The sequence below is a fragment of the Rhododendron vialii genome, chromosome 7a (genome assembly GCF_030253575.1).
Source record: "Rhododendron vialii isolate Sample 1 chromosome 7a, ASM3025357v1".
NCBI classification, from domain to species: domain Eukaryota; kingdom Viridiplantae; phylum Streptophyta; class Magnoliopsida; order Ericales; family Ericaceae; genus Rhododendron; species Rhododendron vialii.
Window position 1 is genome coordinate 40,151,333 of NC_080563.1, and position 23,508 is coordinate 40,174,840.

The 23,508-nt window shown below is 37.6% G+C and overlaps 3 protein-coding genes across 8 annotated transcripts; all 3 read right to left on the reverse strand.

Moving 5' to 3' along the window:
- Positions 1–1,915: 1,915 nt before the first annotated feature.
- Positions 1,916–5,923, reverse strand: LOC131333195 (protein NRT1/ PTR FAMILY 5.5-like). 2 transcript variants are annotated; one of them, XM_058367589.1, is made up of 4 exons: positions 5,788–5,923; positions 4,257–4,477; positions 3,274–3,635; positions 1,916–2,981 (listed from the first exon to the last, which is right to left on the reverse strand). In XM_058367589.1, exons 2-4 carry the CDS (start codon positions 4,371–4,373, stop codon positions 2,126–2,128), a joined length of 1,335 nt encoding a protein of 444 aa, XP_058223572.1. In that variant the 5' UTR covers positions 4,374–4,477; positions 5,788–5,923; the 3' UTR covers positions 1,916–2,125. The 2 variants fall into 2 exon arrangements, with proteins under 2 accessions (XP_058223572.1, XP_058223571.1); XM_058367588.1 differs by lacking the exon at positions 5,788–5,923 and adding an exon at positions 5,481–5,697.
- Positions 5,924–8,377: 2,454 nt separating this feature from the next.
- On the reverse strand, positions 8,378–10,232 carry LOC131333010 (protein FAR-RED IMPAIRED RESPONSE 1-like). Its single transcript, XM_058367310.1, has 3 exons — positions 9,729–10,232; positions 8,981–9,647; positions 8,378–8,388 (listed from the first exon to the last, which is right to left on the reverse strand). The coding sequence occupies exons 1-3, from the start codon at positions 10,230–10,232 to the stop codon at positions 8,378–8,380; spliced, it is 1,182 nt and encodes a 393-aa protein (XP_058223293.1).
- A 1,771-nt stretch (positions 10,233–12,003) lies between these two features.
- LOC131333415 (S-adenosyl-L-methionine-dependent tRNA 4-demethylwyosine synthase) lies at positions 12,004–23,154 on the reverse strand. Of its 5 annotated transcripts, none has more exons than XM_058367921.1 (10): positions 22,650–23,153; positions 21,689–22,139; positions 20,966–21,081; positions 19,964–20,139; positions 19,426–19,616; positions 19,238–19,324; positions 18,688–18,845; positions 18,387–18,601; positions 18,145–18,289; positions 12,004–12,689 (listed from the first exon to the last, which is right to left on the reverse strand). In XM_058367921.1, the coding sequence occupies exons 1-9, from the start codon at positions 23,054–23,056 to the stop codon at positions 18,153–18,155; spliced, it is 1,938 nt and encodes a 645-aa protein (XP_058223904.1). In that variant the 5' UTR covers positions 23,057–23,153; the 3' UTR covers positions 12,004–12,689; positions 18,145–18,152. The 5 variants fall into 5 exon arrangements, with proteins under 5 accessions (XP_058223904.1, XP_058223903.1, XP_058223901.1 ...); XM_058367920.1 differs by lacking the exon at positions 12,004–12,689 and adding an exon at positions 16,581–16,840; XM_058367918.1 differs by lacking the exon at positions 12,004–12,689 and adding an exon at positions 16,581–16,881.
- Positions 23,155–23,508: the final 354 nt, after the last annotated feature.

A 23,508-nucleotide genomic window follows, 5' to 3' on the forward strand; every position in this document is an offset into this window, starting at 1 on the left:
AGAAGCTGATAAATTTGGAACGAAAAATTAAGAATAGTTGACAGTGACTTCGAATGGTGAGAAAGGTTGCAATGCAGTGTTCTGAAAAAAAGGAATTAATCACTGGCGTTGCCTACCTGACTAGATCCAACTAATTGTTATGTGCCAAATAATCGTCGATTACTAGGCTTCGAAGCTCGAAAGTGGCCGAACGCCCGACTAGCAACTAGTAACTTTTAGAACATTGGTGTGATGAGAAAGAAACCTCTCAAAAATTACATATTTAACCCCAAAAAATATCATCTTTGTACATTTTTCACAATTTCTTGCCCAATCAGTCTAACCCTTTGTTTTCGTTTTCTTATGGAATCATTCAATTCAGAAGCCTAGTTCGACTAGTAAAAACCTATAAACTTGCTTCAACATAAAAATGGTATTTTCATCATGATCTCAAATGAAGAATTGGTTGAAAATGCTCTCAATGGAAGAGATATATAGCAAGTGGAGCGGTAACCCGCCATCATGTGCTCTCGTGCATTTTTTTTATCAGCTACTCCTATGCATTCGAAACTGACAATACTAATTTTCACCGAGAAAATAAAATCATGAGATTTGTAACATAAATTTCATATTGAGACCTTCCCAAAATTAAACAAAAGAAAAAAAATAAAAGATGGGAGAAAATAAAAGGGGAATAGAGGAGTTACTAGTAATTAGACGATCTCGAGCTCCGGTTTTCCGAGGTGGTTCCTCTGGCTCTTCTTTCTCGACGATTTTCCCAGGTCCAACCCTTTTCTCCGGATTCAAATTTTGTTGGGTTTTCACACCTCTTGGTGGTTGTATCCTCTGCTTATTTGTAGGAGTAATTTTCTTGGTAATCTTCTTTTGACCCATTTGAGATCTAATTTCCTCTGTAAAGTGTAAACCTGGCCTCAATCTCTACTCCTTAGAATGGAGAAGGAAGAACGGAGTTGGGCAGTTGATGGAGAACATTGGGTGGAAGCTTATCAAGGAAGTAAATTATGCAAAGGACCTAACCCCGGTTAAAAGAGCCGACCAATCTCTTCTGGCAGGAAGGTTCCAGATTGGGTTGGCGTGAATTGGGCTCCTGTTCTAAAAAAAAAAATTATTGTCTCTCGGACCGATATTCGTAAGGGCGGTTTTATAATTCGTAAATATTGGATTGAGTTAATTATTTTCAGGAATTCATAAAAAATATTTTAAGCATAATTTGCAGTTTGAATTATCTTTGTCGGATCCGTAATGGGCCCTGCAAAAAATCAAAAAAAAAACATCTTTAATTTCCTGCGAGTACCAAACAGGACCTTACATGGCCTTTTTTGTCCAAATTCCTAATTTCTATAACCGATCAAATTGTTGTTTAGGTAAGTAAAAAAATGTGCATAGTTTAGGGAGTAAAAGAAAAAAAAAACTAACAAATTCAGGAAAATGTCATCCCATTCGAACTCTGAAAAGAATGAGTACATACATAAATCTACATACAGCGCATACATATGGATTCTGAACTTGTATCAGATCCTACAAATGATTCGAGCCACTCATTTTATTCAAATAATCAACTCAATTGAATACTGGTTAAGATGTTAACAAATTATCCAACTTCGCTTCAACTGGATTCTTCTATGAGGGAAAAATTGAAGGCGTATTGGTCTGTTCTCCGACGTAATAATCTGTTTCCCGATTGAATGAACGATTCACGACCATTACAGCCGATATCGATCGTTTCGGATGATTTTGGCAATTATTTCTCTCTCAAAAATAACTTTTTAAAAATTCACGACCAATTTAATACAACTGAGTCTCGTTACGTATTGTTCGATGCTTCTGATATCATTACACCTTGACCGTTACCGTTACGTGTTCCGGTACTATTTTTGTGAGGGAGGGATGACTGGAAAAGAAAAAAAGCTATGTATAAACAAAGCCTTGTATCCATTGATCATAACCAAATAAGTTCTCTACCATAATGAAGATACAAATGAGATTTTGAAGTACAAAAGAACGAATATAACAACAGAATCAACAAACAACAAATAAAGCTAGGCCAGGATAAAAATGCACCAATAAGAATTGCGTGTAACAGATTTGTTGTGTCCCCTTCCCTCCAAGCTGCTCCTACCTAAAACTACACCACCAGTAGTACTACTATTTCTTCTTCTTCGTCGACGTCGTCTTTGGTTTTCTTCTTGTTCCAGTAAAAACTTGAGACAAACCAGTAGTAGCACAGGTTCACAAAACTCATTATCATCAACATTTGGTAGTAATTGTCCAGGCGACTACTGCAGTTTAAAGTGTCGCCGAACCAGCTCTTGAGACCGTAAACAAGCACAGCATTAAGGAAGCTTCCGAACCCGATCACAGCTTCATTTAGTGCTGATCCATATTTCCCCATTGGCACATCAGAGACCTGAGCCTCAAAGAAAAGATCCAGGCCTTTTCTGCCAATCCCTTCCATGAGAGCCAGCAGGCAGAACTGCGGTGCCAGCCGCATAATACTCATGGGTATAATATCATAGTCAACTTCGATGGCGCAAAATCCGTACTCCGTGATGGCACGCAACCTGCGAATCTCGACACGCCACGCCACGCTACAACAGAATATGGATAGCACCATCGCTGTCCAGATTCCAACTATAATGCGCTGTGTCTTTAGTCGTTTAGGTATGCATTTTAACAGGAGTGTGGTAAAGAAAGAGCTCGCAAACCGGATTATCTTTCTAATCATTATAAGAACATAAATAGAGACCGTAGGATCCATGTTGTTTCCTTGCTCAGTAAAGAAAGTGTCCCCTGTTGATAGTACCAAACCAAACACCAGAAAAGTAGTCCACATGGGAATCATTACAGAAAGAGGTTTCCATTGCTCCACCAGGCTTCTTCCTGCACAAACCGCCGGAGACAGACCATTGTTTATAGTATGTTCTTTAGGGTTAGAGCAGGCGATTTCTAGATCAGTAGTAGCAGCAGCGTCATCCACTGATCTGTATTCCAAGGAAATTTATTAACACTGATGCCAACCTACTTATATTTAAAATCCTGCCAATACGTCATTCCAAGTTATCCACAATTAAAGAAAAAGATGCATAAAACTCATTACAAATGATGTGGCTGAGTTGTCGACCTATCATTTAGTACTGTGTCAAATACCCATCAAAATATCTCATACTTTAAAAAAAAAACCTTGTTGCCAAATGATACCCGTATGGAAGTTCATGTACAAAAGTGCTTGAGGAATAATGTTGATGCGATGCAGAGAGAGAGAGAGAGAGAAACCTGTGGTAGAGAGGAATGCAACACAAGAACAACAAATAACCAATGACCATCACTGATATCGAACAAATGAACACTACAAGCCAATCAGGATTGCTCCCGAAGATCCAGGGAGTGCTAAGTGCACACACTAATGATGCAGTGATCCACCACAGTGACCACACAGTCTCTCTTGCGTTTACTCTGCCTTCATCTTCGCCCAGCCTCCGTTCATGGGCCGTTAATTGATCAACTAGAAATCCTTCCAAGATAGGCACCCCTCCGGATTTTCCCACAGATATCAGCAGCACTGCAGGTACGAAGTACATCCCGGTCTTGTCACCAGGAATCGGATGGAATGCAGAAATGCATAACATCACCATTCCCTGCATTTTGGTCGAGGACAGTGTTCAGCTTACTTGGAAAATTTCTAAAAATACAAATAAATACAAGAGTATGCATATCATATCGCTAATGTAGTCTCTTCGTTTGTTTGGCAAAACCATTAACATCGTCCACAGTTATATCCATGAAAAATCCCATCATCACACGGTAGACATCATTTCTTTTTAGTCTCTAAAGAAGTACCCCAAAATAACCCAATTAAGCATATATGTGAAAAACAAAGAAGATAGGGTTGTTTGTATTTTCTTCTTGTTCTCAAGATATTTATTTTGTCTCGTACGGTATAATGTTTATTCCTTAACCTAATTCTAAAAAGGATCAACGCAGCAAGTCACAAGCAACTAAAGCAAACAACACTCGCTAATCAAGTTCACTTCATCTTAACAATTGTCTTAGATTACTTTTAGCTTAGGTAGTAACCAGGACACCAATTCTAAGAACTCGGATCACATCAATTATAAATTTCTTAAAGCTCCCGATCAGTGCTGCTTCTTTTTTCTAGTTTTCAAAATGTTTATGATGACATAATGGCTTCATTACTCGCTACGAACTTCATTTGTGGAATCTTATGAAACGAGATTTGTACATATTCAGAAACTTACAATGATGTAGGCAGCAGTTGAGCAGAGAATGACCTTGAGACGACTAACATGGTTCTCAGAGATGTAAGTCATCGCAAGAACCAAAACAGATGACAACCCCTCTAGTACATTTACCATTGCAACAGCATTCGGGAGATTGTCTTCCTTCCAGGTATCTGTGAAGTACGTAATCAAGACATCCACCACTGCATAGTGTACAAACCATTGGGCATATGCAAAACCTAAAACAAGAAAAGCAAAGAGAAAGGTAAACTCTCTTGAACTTGCTGCAAAATGTAATAGAAAATAGCTCCCAGACAAGCAAAAAAGCAGACATATACATTAAAACAACTTTTTGGAAACTGCCTACTTAACAACTTTTTGTTCTGTTAGAACCACTAATTTTCTTGTTCGAATTTATTTCTGCGTCTGCAGCTTGTCAGACATCACCTCCCTCCTAAAACATACAGTATGATGAGAAAAGAAAGGATTATGGTTTCTCACTAATGAACCAATAAAATTCTCACAATTTTTTCCCCTAAAAAGTAACAGAATTCTTGTTTCTTTTCTTTTCTCGCCGTCCAAATGGACTGTCAATCTCAAAATCCAAATTTTAAACTGTCCTGTTATATACAGGGGAACAAAAGAAGAAATATCTGTACGACAAGTGTAAGAGATGGCTAATGCAAAATTACTCCTTCAAAAACTATAAAGAAGTAATTGTTCTGTTCTGTAAGACTAGTTTAATTGATGGGCACGTTGATTCACATCATAGAATAGAGATTGAAAATAAGGGGGAAAAGAATAGGTTTTTGTAGAGTTTCTAAAAATGTATATAGGATCCGTTTGGATAGTTATGGATTTCAAAACAAGGATATGATGTTTAATTTGGTTTTACAAAGCATCTCTTCCACTACAATCCTTAACAGGAAGGATTTGAAATAACTACTCAATATAACTCCCATTAAGTAGCTATTTCAAATCCATCATAATAGAGCTCTCAAGCCCAATAGATCTATGTAAATTATCAAACCTAAATTTGAGCTATTCTCATTGAATAATAATAATGTAAAATTCCTTATGCTTTGTGTGGAATATTGGAAAACTAAGGAAAAGTTCAATTTTATTTTTTTCCTCTTTTCTTCCCCTAGTTTCCACAAGTTCCAAAAAGAGCATTAATTTGAGATCCATAGCTATCCAACCAAAAGGATCGTACTTAGTTGTTTTTAGTAATGAATTTATGACCTGCGGCAACAGCAGCCCCCCTGCAAAGGCAAATGTAATAGCTTATACATATCTTAATATAGAAGAGCTTGATAGAAATCTGATTAAACATGCGGCGGATCTCCAGGAACGAAGAATTTGTCGGCATCGCTTTCTCCCCCACCTCTTTCTACTTTTTTGGGGGGGTATAAGTACCTCTTTCTACTTTTAGTATATACTTGCCAAATGCTAGCAATTATCAAACAGTCAGGTAGTAATTTGTTCTAGAGTTCTCAGATATATATATATAGAGAGAGAGAGAGAGAGAGAGTGAAGGGGTTCCACTCACACAACGAAATGGCAAGTGCAGGAGGAGGAAGTTCCTTCAACGCGTCTGCCGCAGTGCCGCCTCCGCGTACTGATCAAAGAAACTCGCATCGAACTTTCCTTCCACACCCCGTGGATTGTAGTACACGATAGAGCAATCATATGTGAAAGTACTTGTCAAAAAAACAAAAACAAAAGTACTTTCTCCCCGCGTACTGATCAAAGAAACTCAGGGCCGAGTTTGATAGGGTGCATGGAGAAATTTTTCGGTGCCTGGTGGCTATATATCATGTGATGCCCCAACTATTCTTAACATCACACATTTATATAAGATTCATAATTAAGTGTGGATCCGTAAAACTAAGTGAATGAACTCTAAAAAATATTAATGTTGATGGGTGTCAGGGCTACTTAGGGTAACCACCAAATAATTACTTCCTATATTAAAGGGTGTTTCGGCTTTATAATTAAAGCTAACTTTTACTTCAAATATTTTGAAAAATAACCACTTTTCAAAACACACACAAAAAAGCTAACTTTTTGACTTTTTTTTTGTGCTAAAAAATGGTTATTTTCAAAAAAAAGTTGGGTAAAAGTTATTTTTTTATTTTTTTACTTCTTCTCATTAAGACGGATTAATAAATCACAAAAGTTTGACGATGAACTAATGAATGCAAATTCTTTTTAATACGGACAAAACTAGCTAATTAAAAGCCCTTTTTGCTTAGTGGAACAACAGTACAACACCTAATTAAATAAAAAAAATAAAAAGTGCCTTCATTAACATCATCTTTACTTCCTTAAAAAAAAACATAATCTTTACGAAAATCCCTACCCAAAACCTCTACATAGCAGGTGTATTTGTTATTGGCGGGATTAATATAATGCTTGTTAAAGAGTGAGTTTCAGATGAAGAATGAGAAGAAGAAGTTTGGGAGCCTACTTTTTGGTTTTTCATTTTTAATATTTTTACTTTTTGGTTTTTTGGCTTTTTGGTCAGAATGTAGTTTGAATCTGAAAGAATGTTTGAATGATATGTGCAGAATGCATTTTGTAACTTGATAGTGTTTGAAAGATATGTGATGAAAATAAATTATGACCTAATTTTTACCATATTGCCCTTGTTTTTTTTATTATGGGATATACTGTGTATAAATAATGGTTTAATCAATTTTTGAAAAAAATTTCATTTTTAATTGTATTAGCACACACAAAACTTTTTACACCTTTCTCCTATAAAAAAAAAACCACCCTTTTACACCCTTTATATATTAAAAAATATGATTAAAAATTAATTGCTCAAATTTTCAATCCGTTTGAACCGATGTGAATATTTTATTTCTCTGATAATTTTATCCTAAATGGTCAAAATAAATTTTTGACTGTAAAATCTTTCAATAAATACCGTAAAAAAATCTTAGAACCAAATATAGAGAATAATTTTAGTATTTTCTCCTCTTAGCTCATCAGAAGTGGAAAATGAAACGTTGGAAAAGACCTCAGGCCCTCTTTTTGGCTTTTGCCCTGGATCTTAAAAAACAGAGAAATCATTTTGCAAAAAACCATTTTCCCCGCAGCCCAATGATATAGGAACCGACGGCCGGGAGGGAAATCGTACCGACCGGCCGCGCTGGCCCATCTCCGGCCACCGGACGGCCGATCCGAGCTGTCCAAAAATTTTAAAATAAAAAACCGAGGGGCCTTGGTCGAGAATCAATGGCATCCGAGGTGAGTAGAGTGCTTGATCCGAGCATCCATTTTTCGCGTATACGTGTATATGCACGAAAAAGGAGTGCTCCGATCAAGCACCCTACACACCTCGGATGCCATTGATTCTCGTGTAGAGCCCCTCGATTTTTTTTTATAGAATTTTGGATGTCTCGAATCGACCATCCAATGGCCGAAAATGACCCGCTGGTGGCCGTCGGTACGATTTCTCTCTGCTCCCTGTCGGTACATATAGCATCACTCTTCCCCGCAAGCAGCCAAACATCCAAAACCAAAAAATGAAAAGTTTTTTTTTTTTGATCCTGTAAAAAATGAAAAGTTGAAAAGGCAAAAAAGAGCGCCACATAGTGTGAGTTTGATTGGTCTATGTGACAACAATTTTGCTATTGGCAGCCATTCCCACCGACCCTTGACCCGACCGAAGTGGAATGCACATGTGGTAACAGAAACTTTTTGGTATGCCGGTATACTACAAATTTGGTATCCCCCTTTACAAAAATTGTGACACTTGACAAAGTGTAATTTTTAAGGACTTCAAGTGTAATTATTTCTCTCCAATTCATGTTGAGCCTGGCACTAAAACATCTGGGGTTTTTTTTCCCGCATAAATGCCTCTTTACAAAAAAGCTAAACACCCCTCTCCAAATTACTCCTCTGCTATTCCTGCTACCTCTTTGCTTTCTTCTCATCCAATTTTTTTACATTTCCAGATCCACATCAAAAAAGGATCCATATTTCATCAACAGGTAACAACACGTTTCAAGGGTTTTTTTAAAATTGTAATTTAAAGGTAAAGTATAAATTATGAGGATTTAAACCAATTCAAAAATAAAAGGTTCGTAGTTAAATTTAACAGTTGTAAATTTCCATTGAAAGCACAAAGATTAAACAAAAACTACAATAGCCAAAAATTAAACAAAAACTACAACCATTATATCATTCCTTGCAAAAAAAATACATTCCCTAAATATCTTGCTTGTTTCATTTCTATGGTGGTAGCATTTCCATTCTTGACTCAACTACGGTATTGCATCTTCCTCAACTAGTAATCTCATACAGCTGAAACGGAGAGAATTAAACTCCGGATTTGAAGAAGAAACCTACATAGCATCGATAAACTCCTATTAAAATGTTGAGATTTTGAAACTCCGTGTGCCAAGGATAACAAATTGTGGAATAAAGTTATTCAAATACCTGAGTGGGGATGGTGAATTGGTCATGTACACTAGTTGGATTAACCTGGTTATGATTGTTTGCACTCATGGGAACTTTCAACTGTTGTAACACCGTATTGATGAGTGTCAAACTACTTGCTTAGGAAAGGATAATTGAGAGTCTCCGATCCTTGATTTCCTTTTTTGTCTAAACAACACTATAAAATTCATGTTAAAGAAATGACTAACTTACACAAAAATGAAACATTGAACTCACTTATTTAATTAATCTTTCTAGGAGCAAAAACTTATCTAACAAGAGAGGAAACTCACCAGTCACCATGTGATTTGGATGTGGCATTTGAGGCTTTTCTGAAACTCTACGTGTCTTCCTCTTCTTCTTTTCCCAGTAACTTTTTATTCTAGCGTTGGTGCTTCCTTTCGTCTGAATGCGTAAAGGATCAAGCACAGGCCTATCATCAGTAGGGCTAGGCATTTCTTCAACACAAGTGATGATATCTTCTTCAAGACAATTAAGATCGTCTACACTATCCAAATTTGCTATCTCCTCTTCAACCATCTTCAATGCCTCCATTAATTTATCCTTAACAATTTCAGTGCATTTAAGAGATAATGAGCCCTTATCAAAAACATTTTGCCCCATATGATTCAACTCACTAAGGCGCAATGAGCGAGTAGATTTTCCTTCTTGGTGCAATGATTCTCCAACAACACCTTCTATCCCTGACTTTGCACTTCTGCTCCATCTCTTTAAGATATAGGGTTCAGGTATCTCTTTGTAATTTTTCATAACAAGCACTCTTAAAGCATGTTTGCACAATATTCCCAAAATCTCAAACAACTTACAACTACAAGAGATTTCATCATTGGAAAGATCAAATTGAACAATATGCACCCTTTGACAGCCATCCTCTGTTACATGATAGATGGAAGTTGTCCCATTGCAACTAATTTGAACACAATTCAATCCAAAGCTATCCTACAATTCCTCTTCAAACTTACTAAACATGACAAGAGTGTACACCTTAGATGCATGATTCAAAATACCACGCTTACTTACCTTTGGTGGCGCACCATTTTTGCATCGAAAATCATCACTTCTTTCATCTCGCCGCATTTCTTCAACCTTTTCCTCATAATATTGAATAACTTGTAGGAGAGACATAGGCTTCCGCATAATTTGATGAAAAACACTATTAGTACTCTCACTTCTTTGGGAGGATTTCATCCTCGCCGAAAAAAAGTCTACACTAAAAGCAAGACACCATTTTTCCCTAAGATCATACAATCTTTTAAGCCAATAATGATTCTCTAGTCCAAACATTTCAACCATATCAGCCCAATCGCTTTCAAATTTAATTGAATCATAGCACCCATAAAAACACTTGTCAAATAAAGCTTTGAAACTTGCATTTGTAAATACTCCAGCTAGATGTTGCTTAGCATTATTTGAAATGTACCACATACACAATCTGTGGCGTGCTCCAGTGAACACTACCTCTATTGCGTTAGCCATTGCTTGATCTTGATCAGTAAAAATACTCTTCGGTTGTCGATTCCCCATAGCTTCTAGAAAAGTCTTAAATAACCAAATGAAAGATTCTGTTGTCTCATTCGACAAAAAAGCACAACCAAACAATTTGTTTTTCCAATGATGATTGATACCAACAAATGGGGCGCAAACCAAATTATACTTGTTAGTTCGGTATGTTGTATCAAAAATAATGACATCCCCAAAACATTCATAGTCTAACTTTGATCTTCCATCCCTCCAAAAAAAATTTGCCATTCGTTTTTTTCCATCCACTTGAAATGAGTAGAAAAACATAGGATCTTCAACTTGCTTACGCTTGAAAAAATTGATCATGCTTTGTCCATCCCCTGCTTCAATAAGATTCCCCCCCCCCCCCCCCCCCCCCCCCCCATGCAAATAATTATAACAATCCTCCTTAGTAAATCCAACATAATCTGGCCCAATTTCTTTAGACAGATAATTATATGATTGTGTTGGTTTTATACCTGCCGCGACCATTGAGGTGATAACATCTCCATATGCTTTCAGCACTTTCCTTCCGGATCTTAAATTTCCCCTCTCTTCTGGACTTGCAAGCTCGTGATTATGATCATCATTCAAGTGGGAAATTGTCCAAATGCCATTATCAATCGTAAATCGAATTCTGGCTATTCTGCCAAGTAAAAAGTGCTTTTAGCTAGTTTTGTTCTTATTAAAAAAATTTGCGTTTGTTAATTTTGAGTCAAATTTTTGTGAATTATTGATTCGTCTCAATGTGATGAACGAGACAAATCGAAAAAATTAAAAAAATTACTTTATCCAAATATTTTATAGTTTATCCACTTTTATTAAGCTACTTCCTTCGTTCCAAAATGCTTGTTCAGTCCGCAAAACGGAATTTTAAAAATAATATAATTTTTGCAAAAAAAAATCAAAATTTTTTTAACAACTTACTAGATATCAATGAGTATTTTTAATTTGTGAAAAAAATTTGAATTTTTTCTTAAAAAATTGTATTATTTTTAACACTTCAAATTGCGGACCGGAAAAGTGCCACATTTTTGCACTTTTTTAGCTTAAAATAAAATAAAATAATGATCTACATGGGTAGAGTAAGATTTGATCAATATATGCATAGCAAAGAAAAGAAGATGACCATGTAATTACAGACCTCTAGCCGCCAAGCTGCGACTTGAAACCCATAACTGTTGTTAGAGTTGTAAACAGTACTGTGTGAGTTGCGATTTGTGTGAATAATCTCTTTTGCCCACCATCAATAACAACATACAAACCGCATCATGCATCGTACTGTTGGCATCACAGAGCACTTTTTTTTATAACTCAGAGAGTCATTTCGTTCGTTTAAGGATTTTAAATTTTGAATTCTAATTACTTCCTCCGTCCCATAATATTTGTCCGATCCGCAAAACGGAGATGTAAAAATAATACAATTTTTGTAAGAAAAGTTGGAAAAAAATTCAACAATTTACTAGATCTTGACGAGTTCTTTTAACTTATGAAAAAAATTTGAATTTTTTCTTAAAAGAAATACATTATTTTATAGTCTTCGTTTTGCGGACCGGACAAATATTATGGGACGGAGGGAGTATTATCCTATTTTTCTCTAATTATTATTCTGATTTTTCTCTAATTATTATTCTGATTTTTCTTTCTATCTCTCTTCAATTATTATCTATATTTTCAATTATTACTCTATTTCTTACTATACTCATTATCTATATATCAAAATCCAAAATCCAAAATTCTAAAACGAACGAAATCTAGTGTTTGGGCCAGATCACAGGATACTTGTTAAGTAGACTATAATCAATACTCCAAGATACTTCCATAATGATAAACAGTCACCTATGACTCAACAGTTAACGGCCGAAACAAACCAACATAGCAGCAAATCATCACCTACTATTTTTGAAAACAAAAACCAACCAACCCAGAATGTAGCAACCGAATCAGCCCACAGAACAGTAGCCATCAGATATATAGTCCTGAAATTATAACTCTACTCATATGGCGGAGGGGGGAAGTTGGGAGGGGGAGCCAAAAGCCCGAGAGGAGCGCTGGACGTTCGGCCTTGCTGAATCTCCGCTTCGTGCTCAGCCGCCAGCCACTCCATCCCTTCCGCACTGGTCGGCAAGTCGCAAAACAGATCCAACTTTTTCGGGTTTCGCTCAAGCAATCGGATGGCCCAGAATTTCAATGGTCTGTTCTTCGGGTCCTGGAAATACGGCACGTCAGTACTGAGAATGTGGACAGCCTCTGTAATGTTGCTGTTGCTGCGACTGTGGTGGTGAACAATCTTAACTTCCCCGTCCCTCACACCCTGGAGCATCACTGCTTTGACGGAAGCAGAGATTGCAATTTCGCTACTTCCGCCCCCACCCGGCTTGCTAACACTATCCTCGCTTAACCGACTGGACTGATCCTTTTCGGAATCCACGCTATCGAGATTCATTGGCGACGACAACCTTCTTTCGCCGCTAGGAGGCCCTGATTAGGGAGGGGGGGAGAGAACATAGGAATTCGTAATTGGAAAATACTAATAACAGCCCAATAGGAAGGCTGCCCATAAGGCAAGAAAATAGCAAAAAACCAATACAAATTTCTATGTATGAAAGTGCCTTGAAAGTACTAAAAGTGCATCGAAAATTGTGTTTTTGTTTTCTTATTACCTTGTTGATAACACTTTAGGCTGTCAATAACACAACCATTCATAAGTTGATCTTTGCAAAAGGAAAAATAGTATACTTACATGATGATTTTCTTCATCTATTTTATTAATGGTCTTGTAAATCACAGATAGCCGATTCATAATACCCCTGCAATGTGAAAAATTGTACAATTGCAGAATTGGAGAAAACGTATTCATGTAACCGACCATTATTGATTGGGACTTGAAGTTTGATTTGGTTTATGATATTTGGATGCCTACCTTTAACTTTTTTTTGGAGCTGCCACTGCTAGGAAGTGATCGGAAAGTACAGGACACACATCGAGCGCAAAGGGAAGACCAAATAGATGCAAATCATTGGTTATTAGCATTAAAAGAGGTAGTGACAGTAGAAAATTAGGTCGCGACAGTAGAAAATAAGGAGAAACCTAAAAACAACACAGAAACAAGTAATTCTCGAAAATGAAACGAAACACATAGTGAGAGCATCTCCAACCCTTACATGTTTGTTCTATAAATTCTTCTATTTGAAATGATAGACTTTGATACTTTAGACGTGGAGTATGAACAATGCATAAAAGATGCACTCAAATCCACATTTTGAATACCAAAACAGAGAAGCTGATAAATTAGGAACGAAAAATTAGAATAGTTGAAATTGACATCGAATGGTGAGAAAGGTTGCAATGCAGTGTTCTGAAAATAAGGAATTAATAGCAGGCGGGGCCTATCCGACTAGATCTAACTAATTGTTATGCACCGAATAATCGCCGATTACTAGGCTTCGACACTCAAAAGTGGTCAAACGCCCAACTAGCACCTAGACTCGTAGATACTTTTAGAACATTGGTATGATGAGAAAGAAACCTCTCGAAAATTACATATTTAACCCCAAAAATTATATCTTTGTACATTTTTCACAATTTCTTGCCCAATCACTCTAACCCTTTGTTTTCTTTTTCTTATGAAATCATTCAATTCAGAAGCCAAGTTCGACTAGTAAAAACCTATAAACTTGCTTCAACATAAAAATGGTATTTTCATCATGATCTCAAGTGGAGAATTGGGTGAAAATTCTCTCAATTGAAGAGATATGTAGCAAGTGGAGCGGTAACCCCCCATCACGTGCTCTCATGCATTTTTTTTATCAGCTACTCCTATGCATTCGAAACTGACAATACTGATTTTTCCCGAGAAAATAAAATCATGAGATTTGTAACATAAATTTCATGAGAATAATTTACAAAGATGTTCACCAAGCCAACTCAGCAAAAAGTGGGGCACCCAGCAAGGCGTGGGATCCTCCCTCTCACTTAACACTTCTCCGGCGAAATCACTCCCTCAGGGCTTTATCCTCTTTGCCGCCAGCGAACCGAACCATAATGGCGCCACCATACTCGCCAGACCTAACCCTCTTTCTTTCCTTCTCACTCCGCTACCACAGCTTCTCACTCGCCTGACCTGACCCTTCTTTTCTTCTCTGTCTACAAACCCTCACTTTGAACCAAAAAATTACCAGAGCACCCGGAAATGCACACTACAAATTGTGGAGTTCCAAAATTAGGATGGTAGGGTTTGTATCCTTGGAATTCCAAAATCAAATTGAAACTGAAAAAAGAAAAAACAGATCGGAAAACCCACTTTTTGGGACTCTGAAACTAAATCAAAACGGAAAAAATTAAGTTCAAACTCCGATCAGTTGCTTATATTGAGAAATACTTGAAGATGAATTAGAGTTCAATCCTTACTATAATTCCATGTGATTCTTATAGATGGTTAGATTGTTGCATTTAGCTAGGATTCAAATCCAAAGAGCTACGAAAAATGGTGATGAGGGAAGGTCGGAAGTGCGAAGTGGGTTAAATGATCGGTGGATTTTTTCTTCACAGAACCCACAATCTACAGTTCGGGTAACTATAGTAGTGCAGGGATGGCTTAGTTTGCCGGCGGCGAAGAGGAGAAGGCGCTAAGGGAGTGATTTCGCCGGCGGAGTGATAAGTGAGAGAGAGGAAATTTGGTTCGAGGGCTAGGATTAAATTAAGACACAAATCGAGACAGGAGAATTTGGCACATATGATGGGTTCAAAGAGTTGGGACAGAGGATCCCACACCTTGCTAGTTGCCTCACTTCTTGCTGAGCCTGAGTTGGCTTGTTTTGATTGGCTTGGTGGACATTTGCTTCTACATGGACCCTCCGTGTAGAAGTTATTCTCAAATTTCATATTGAGACCTTCCCACAAACAAAACAAAAAAAGGGAGAAAATAAAAGGGGAATAGAGCAGTTACTAGTAATTAGACGATCTCGAGCTCTGGTTTTCCGAGGTGGTTCCTCTGGCTCTTCTTTCTCGACGATTTTCCCAGGTCCAACCCTTTTCTTCGGATTCAAATTTTGTTGGGTTTTCACACCTCTTGGTGGTTGTATCCTCTGCTTATTTGTAGGAGTAATTTTCTTGGTTATCTTGTTTTGACCCATTTGAGATCTGATTTCCTCTGTAAAGTGTAAACCTCAATCTTTACTCCTTAGAATGGAGAAGGAAGAACGGAGTTGGGAAGTTGATGGAAAACATTGGGTGGAAGCTTATCAAGGAAGGAAGCAAAGGACCTAACCCCGGTTAAAAGAGTAACCCAATCTCTTCTGGCAGGAAGATTCCAGATTGGGGGGGTTGTACGGACTACGGAGAGAGAGAGAGAGAGTATTCTTGGCGGGAATTGGGCTCTTCTGACTAAATTTTTGGGTAAATTACAGTTAACCCCTCTAACTATAGCTCGGAGAAACTTTACCCCCCCTAACTGATTGGAAACCCTTCTTCTGTTTGCATTCTGGCTCAATAAATGACAAGTTTGGCCCAAGCTTAAGTTTTTGGCTCATTTAGTGAACGAGCCAAGCTCGAGCTCAACAAAGCTCAGGTCGGCTCATTTACAACCCCACGGCTAAGCATTTGATTATAATTTTTTCAGTATGTCCGAGCCAATTTATGCACACCCCAATTGATCTCTTTCTTCATTTAGTCAAAGACAAGCCATCCAGACCGGTATTAGAAAATTGATGAAAAATTACTCTCCTGCTATCTGATTCTGAAAATCGAATACTGATCAATCGTGTGAGAGACAAACTCACCAATCAATTGGATTAACCCTTTGGGGCTAGCAATGAAGTGACTGCACTCTTGAGGAGTCTTTTATGCCAGCTGTTTCTTCTGGAGTGCTGTTCTCTTGGATTAGCAGAGCAATTTCACCTGAACCGCATGTTACCTATACTTACCTAATCAAATCGAAGTGATAAATGCTATGTGTTTGGATGAATTTTTAAAAAATGTTTGAAAGTTTTTATAGGATTATGAGTTGAGAGAGAAATGAGAGTAATGATTCAAATTAAGAGTAATAATTTGAGAGATATAGAGAGAAAAATGAGAATAATAATTAGAGATAGGGGTGAGTAATAATTAAAAGTATGGGTAATAAGTATTTTTTGAGTTGAGAATTTTTTTTTTAAAACACTATCCAAACAAGGGACGGTGTATTTAACAAGTAGGAGTATTCTTTTAACCGCGGTTGCGGTTTTGGTTTTTAACTCGAAAAAATCGACGGGTTTGATTTTAGTTTCCATTTTATATATGATTAACGAAACAGAGATCAACTCTATTAAAGTTCAATTGAGATTGATTTGTCTCATAAACGAGTCAAGCTTGAACATAGGAGTATAAAGCTCGTTATCAAACAAAACTTGATCAATCAATTATTCAGCTCGTTAAATTGATTCATTTATCAACATTAATCACCAGTAACTATGTACACGAGGAAAAATTATTCCACGGTGCATGCCCAAACACTATCTCGGCTACACATTATTGTTGTGCAAAAAGATGTTGAGACACAACGTCGTGGTACCCTAAGACATTAAAGTAGAAGCACTTAAATAATCATTCGTTGTTACTCTCCATATCTTCGGTCTACAGCCGCCAGCTACCACCTAGAGATGCAAATTTCCACTATTCAAATTGAGTACGGTACCTGCAGATCATTTAAGCAAGTGTTGGTGATACCTGTGGGTCCCACGTGAGTTCCACGTGTTATATGAGGTAAATGAGTATACAGCGGGAGTATCAAGTTATTTTCTGACGTATATCGGGTGGGCCTCATACTGATATTAGGACTCTGGGCAAATACGTTTTCCCATGTTTGTCTTAAACAAGGTGTTTGTCCTTAGCTTTATCTAAAAGGGGGTGTTTGAGAGTTAAGTAATTTCTCTTAATTATCAATTACGGATTTTGAACGATAGTCAAACTAGATTACGGATGTACAATAATATTTGGATGTCTATGCAGAATAAATTTCTCAGCAAAATATTACTACAACTTAGAATATAAATAAAGAAAACTGCTGATAACAACTCAATGAGTTGTCAATTGCTTGTCAAATGGCCAAAAGAACCCCCAACACTGTAATCCTAACAAATGACCTAAAACCTAAAACCCAAAAGCCCTAGGTGTGGTTTCTTAAACCCAGAAGCCCTATCACATGCTTAAAGGTAAAAGATTACGAGGAGCACAAATTTTCTGTTGCTAACAAGAGAAGATGAGCCATCCAAAACCCAAGAGCCCCAGATAATGTTTCTTGAACCCATAAGCCCTAGATATGTTTCTTGAACCCAGAAGCCCTAGATCACATGCTTTAGAAAAAAAGATTATGAAGAGCAAAATCCAACTTATCAAGTGTCAAAAAATTCTGTTGCAGACGGGCGAAGATGGGCGGTCCGATGTTTAAAAGCAATATCTGCATTCTGCGCTGAATCACTGTCAACCACCATTCCTATGTGACATTCACTTTAACTCTTGAATCAAATCGATATAAGCAGTCTTGAATTTTGAACAAGTTTATAGTGGACAGTGCACAGCAAAAACATTTTTCTTACATCTTCATACTCACGATAAGAACAAAAGAAAAGATATGGGAAAAAAATGTATGTAAATATGCACAAAGGAGGAACACCATCATTTCCAAAACAAATTCATAGATCTTGGAAGCTTGAATCTTGATCTATTTCAAACCAGTCGTAAGGCACTTAAACTTGGAGAATGTGACAAGCGAAGTACATTCCCTACCCAACACGTAATTGCAGTCTCCTATTGTTCTAAATTCGAAATTGGTGTACAAAAGACCTCAAGTACGGTAGAACCTGATTTTAGTGAACAAAAATGAAGGCAATATATACTGCTCCATAGTATTCTACATCAAACCTATTTTCTGTGGGTAAGTCAAAAATTCAATACACACCTGATCTGTCAGTGACTTGACTTGTGATGCCGCTCCTTTTTATATCGAGCTTGGCCTGGATCAAAGCCACCTTCTTCCGCTCCATAAACAGCCCAAGATGGTGTCGCCGCCATGTAATCCTTGCTGTCAAAAGGTCTTTCACTAGCTACCTGAATTATGAGTAACCCCAAACAAATTCATGTATTATACAAGTAAAATAGTATTGGAATATGGACCAGAAGATTAAAATAGGATGGAGTTACCAACCAGATTATGAAACTTTTCATAGTCAATCCATGTGAACCATTGGCCGTCGATCTTAAACTTACTGGCATTTGCTAAGAGGACACAGCATGAGTGGACATGCTCACAAGCAACCTCATACTCCCCTTTACTTTTTTGAGCCAAAGCCTCAGAAAACGCTTTAACGTCAGAATGCCAGGGCACATTTTCCATTGTCAATTTTGATGTAGCAGACCTATTAAAAAAAATCTTTGACCATTCAGCAAGGAATGGAAATCAACAAAATTAACAAAAAAAACCAACTTGCAAAGAAGTACTTACGATCCACAATAGGTGACACCTTTAATTTCGATAAAATCTGGATTTCCGATGCCAAACAGGCTAGAATAGGCATCTAGGTCCTCTGTATTCCACCCTTTAACTAGTGTCAAGCGATAAACAGTTCGCTGGTGCTTCTCCTTGAGAGCTTTCAAGGAATCCTGGCATTTGTTATTGCAATATTAAAACAAGTAGAGCCCTGGGTGAGAGAAAAACAAAGGTGGAAGAATATTCATGTCACCAAAAAAACACATCCGTTGCCTCCCTCACAAAAAGCTAGCCACTGGACCCACAATCTCATGCAACAGACGTAGGATATAATTGCGCTAAAACGAAACATAAACCTATAAAGTGGTTGACAAGGACAACTGAGTTGAAGATTCTTTTTCCTTAAGGTCATCTTCCTTCTCTGTACCCCTCCTAATGTCAGGAAATGCCCTACCATTTTTATTATATAGTATGAATTTACTAATGGGGAAAAACTAAAGAGTAGAAACAAGATAACAACAGATAGTTTTGCAACAAGTATTTGGCTTCCAAGAGAAGCACTTACAAGAAACCGCTCCCAGAAGTCCCCAAAAAGTGGCCTATCAATAGCCTTCAAGTTCTCCTTTGTTGCAGCATCTACACTAACATATAACTGCATAAGCCAAAAATGGTTTTTATGAGAATCCAAGTTCCAATTTGAAGATTATCAGACGGTATGAAGTCACAGATATTAAATAGATGAGCGCATCAAACCTGGGTAACAGGTTTCAGCATCTTAATCTTTTCAGGGAACTGTGCATTTGTTACAAGAAAAGTAGAAATACGCCTCCGATGAAGCTCATCTACAAGTGAGTTAATTTCCGGATACATGATCGGTTCACCGACAAGCGATAGGGCGCAATGTCTCGGAGAAAGTCCTTCCATTAAGCGCTCTGGTTTAACACCTGTACGAAAAATTCCCTATCCTCAACTTAACTTCAGTTCGTCAAATTGAATAATAGTCAAAAAACCAAAAGCACTTTCATTTGCTTGGTGGAATATTTCATTTTGCCCTTCGAACATGGCTCAAAACCTGAATTTGATCCTCCATCTTTCAAATATTCTATTCAGCTTTGAAATTCTACAAGTAGGTCAATATAGTCCAACTGTCCACCAATAAATGAAAATGACTGAAATCTGAAGCAAGGTTCAAGGGACGAAATAATACTTTACCTTTTGCTTCATCATTTCTGAACACAGGACTAAAGAACAATTTACACAAACTATACTAGCTCAGAAACATAAGGCCTACCTGGAACTCCTTTCATTTGCCTTATCATTTTTGTATGCAGTGCTATGGCAGAGTTCACAATAACTAAGGGATCATCCATCTTCCATTGCCAGCTTTTTCCTACGGGATTTGTGTGATGCCTCCAACAAAAAACACATTTGTTGGCACACGCCAAACTTGGAGTTGTCTCCATGCACCTGATCAATTGAGAGAGAGAGAGTCAGATTTTCGGACAACAAAAGCCATAGCTCACATTGTGGATGGCATGACCTTTCAACCAAGAGAAAAGTAGCCATGAACCTAAAAGTCCACATTTCCACATCATACAGCGACGTCCTTATGTGATCAAAGTTAGCAAAAAATAGTACTAGTAATCCTCATACAAACAAGAGATGGTGTTCGGCGGGGATTTCCCCAACAAAAGAAATGAGATGGAGGAACAAGGCAAGGAGCTTCACCGGATTGAGAAGGGAGATGCATCTATCTCTTCATTACAAGGCACCAAACTTAGGCTTCCCAACATTGCTCAAACAACACCCATTTTATAATCTCACCATATGGAAGATACTGTGCTTCAGATGCACAAAGTACTTATGGAAGATAATGAATTCAGATTTTATTCGTACTACAGTGCTAATTTCTTTGATGAGTAGTAAATAGTACCAGATATTAAACATAATACCTATTGTTATGAAATAGCACTTACCGGTTCTACGTTACTTTCTTATCAAAGATTAAAAAGAAGACAAAGGCCCCTATCCCTTGCAATACATGTCATGTTCATTCTCATAAGGCAGTCATATGATCCCACACTCAATTTATAAGACCGATGGATAAGGTAAGACTTGATAGAGAGATAGCAACTAAAAATCAGTATATATGATCACGTAATTACAAATCTCTAATTGCCAAGCTGTGACTTGGAACCCACATGACCCACTAATGCATCATGCATTCTACTATGGGCATCACAAAAAAGCATGTTGATTGATTATATTCTGAAACAAAGTAATTGACCGTCACCTATGACTCTCTATGCCATAAAATGAGTGCTTGTAGCAACCTCCACGCCCTCTAAGCTGTGCCTTGGTCCATCTACACAATTTAACTCCACTATGTGAACCAATAATCTTATAACCCTGCAAACAAAACGTTTGAAGACAGGAAGTTAACATGAGAAGTTAGCAGGATGATGAGTGGAGTAACACACATGTAAATATAATCCAAGACACCAAAGACCAAACCATATCTGTAACAAAAGATAATCACAAATATCAGGCAAGCAACAACTACTGAATTCTCTCTCAACAAGGATATTGCCATGTGACAGCTCGGGCTGATCATGATGAATTTCCTTCAGAGAAAGTTTAATTTGAACCTTTGGCAGACAATCCTTTACACAAGCTTCAAAAAGCTAATAAGTTTACACCCACTTTTACAGTGAGCTACATCATGGTAATTACCTTTTCTTTCACCAAAGAAATAACCCACCCATAAAAACAGAAAAGTAATAAAAATATCATCGTAAAAGAAAAATGCAGACGCTGAAAGGGATTCAGAGGGTTCACGAGTTCAAGGACAGGTAAATGGGAACTTAAGCCTCAACAAATTGGAAATGCCAGCCATGGATTTTGACATTCCTAAATTAAACAGAAAAACTCAAACACAAAGACCCAACAATATTTACAGACATGTTTATTCCTGAAAACATCCAACAATAATTGAAAATACTTTGAAAAGAAGTACCTGCTTCTCCAAGCTAGCTCTAATCACAGGAGTCACCATTTCCTTCTCACCATTCAATTTCCCATTAGACTTGACAATTGTTGTAGATTTCCTTGAAGGAGCTTTTCCCGCAATGTCCTCGAGATCTACAACACCCGATTCCCCGCCATTTTCTCCCCCATCCTCCTCATCTGAGTCGCTAATCATCTCATACTCACTCTCATCCTTAGCCCCATACCCAACACCAAATGCCGCATTCCCCAGACCCCCACCATTCAAAACCCTAACTAACTTCTCACTCCAAGCACCAAACACCTCATCCAAATCACCCCCATCCACATCCCCTTCCCACAAAGGCAAAACCTCCTCAGCCCCCAACGCTCTCATCTGCTTCGAAAACTCCTTCCCCACAGCATTAAAGTTCTCTCCATACGATAGGCTCCCGACGCCGAAAACAGCAAACCTACATTTACTGAGAGTGGATTTGGGCTAAATTAATTATTCTTAAAGACAAGTGATTGATGTTTTGTTCAGTTTTTCATCAATTCTTTTATGACTGGTCATTCATCTCAATGGAGAAATTAGAAAAATTCAAAATTACCAAGACCCAAGTTGAAAAAAGAGACTAAAAGACAGTTGTTTCAAACTTTTTTTTACTTGATCATAATCATTAGTACTACTTTTGATCAAATTACTAGTACTACTTTTAGATTTATCTCGCAAAGACGAACGATTAATCCAAAAAAAATTAACGAAAATTGAATAACAAATAAAAAAGCGACGTACGAAACAACTAAAAATGAAAATTTAGGCCAAAGTGTACCCAGCATTGGAACTTTTTCGTCTTTATTAAACTCCATTTTGTTTTTTATCATAAAATTTACTTTCTACAACACAAAAAATCACGCAAATTCAATTCACCACAAAATAAGGAAAGACGAACGAAAATACCATAACGAAAATTTAGGCCGAAGTGAGGTACCTAAGTAACAGAGACCCGACTCTGAAATCCTCAGCGCTCTCCGCCAACCAATCGGCGAAGAATTTTCCATTCGGAGGCGGCTTCCCGTCTTCCCAAGTGGAAGCGACGATCAAAACTAGGGTTTCCTTATGTAAGTCCTCGGGCTCGTAGTTGTGCGGATCGACGAGGTCGAACGGGAGATCGTTGGAGGAGAGGAGGTCGAGGAGGCGGTGGGCTAGGATTTTGGAAGTGTTGGTTTGGGAGAGGTAGAAGAGCTTGCCTTTGGGCGGAGAGTTAGGGTTAGGGTTTCTGGGGAGGTTTTTGAGGCGGCGTGATTTGTAGAAGCAGTAGAAGGTGGTGGCGGAGAGGAGGGCGAGGAGGGTGAGGTGGGCGGCGGCGGAGGGGGAGGGCATGGTGGGCATTTTCATCGACTGGTTATTTTTGTTCGTTGGTAGCTCAGTGGAGTGTCGACCTCTCCGGCGGAAACGGATGACATATTGGGGTTTTTGATTTCACTGTAAATCATGCCCATTTTGTTTACTTCGTCTCCTAATTTTTAATTGGACCTATTTGGTTTTATATAATGAAATTAAAATGAATATTTACGGTTTTATGTCTAATTATATCCGATAACCGATCAAGTTAATTAATTGGGGCTTAAAAAGCTCTATTTTATTTGCCAAATGAATGATTCAAATTATGATTATTAGCGTTGAATGAACCCATGATAATTTCGTGTATTTTTAGTTTTGCTCTTAAATTATGAGAAATGCCATGTACACATCATAAATGTAATTGTAACTGTTACACATGAATTTCTCATTATCATACCCGAATTACTGCACTCAAAATTTCTCTTTTTTCGTGGATTTTTCTACGA

Bases quoted from the DNA above. Each gene is read 5' to 3' on its own strand.
- LOC131333195 (XM_058367588.1), bottom strand. From the start codon at position 5,607: ATGCCGACAAATTCTTCGTTCCTGGAGATCCGCCGCATGTTTAATCAG. The intron at 3,636-4,256 runs GTAAGTTTCTGA...ACCAAAATGCAG, and splicing joins CAACTGCTGCCTACATCATT to GGAATGGTGATGTTATGCAT. The intron at 2,982-3,273 runs GTTTCTCTCTCT...CTTGGAATACAG, and splicing joins TGCATTCCTCTCTACCACAG to ATCAGTGGATGACGCTGCTG.
- LOC131333010 (XM_058367310.1), bottom strand. From the start codon at position 10,232: ATGGGGAATCGACAACCGAAGAGTATTTTTACTGATCAAGATCAAGCA. The intron at 9,648-9,728 runs GTAAGTAAGCGT...GAGGAATTGTAG, and splicing joins AAAATGGTGCGCCACCAAAG to GATAGCTTTGGATTGAATTG.
- LOC131333415 (XM_058367921.1), bottom strand. From the start codon at position 23,056: ATGAAAATGCCCACCATGCCCTCCCCCTCCGCCGCCGCCCACCTCACC. The intron at 21,082-21,688 runs GTACTTCTTTTC...TTTTGTTTGCAG, and splicing joins GAGCTAGCTTGGAGAAGCAG to GGTTATAAGATTATTGGTTC. The intron at 18,290-18,386 runs GTAACTCCATCC...TAATTCAGGTAG, and splicing joins AAAGTTTCATAATCTGGTTG to CTAGTGAAAGACCTTTTGAC.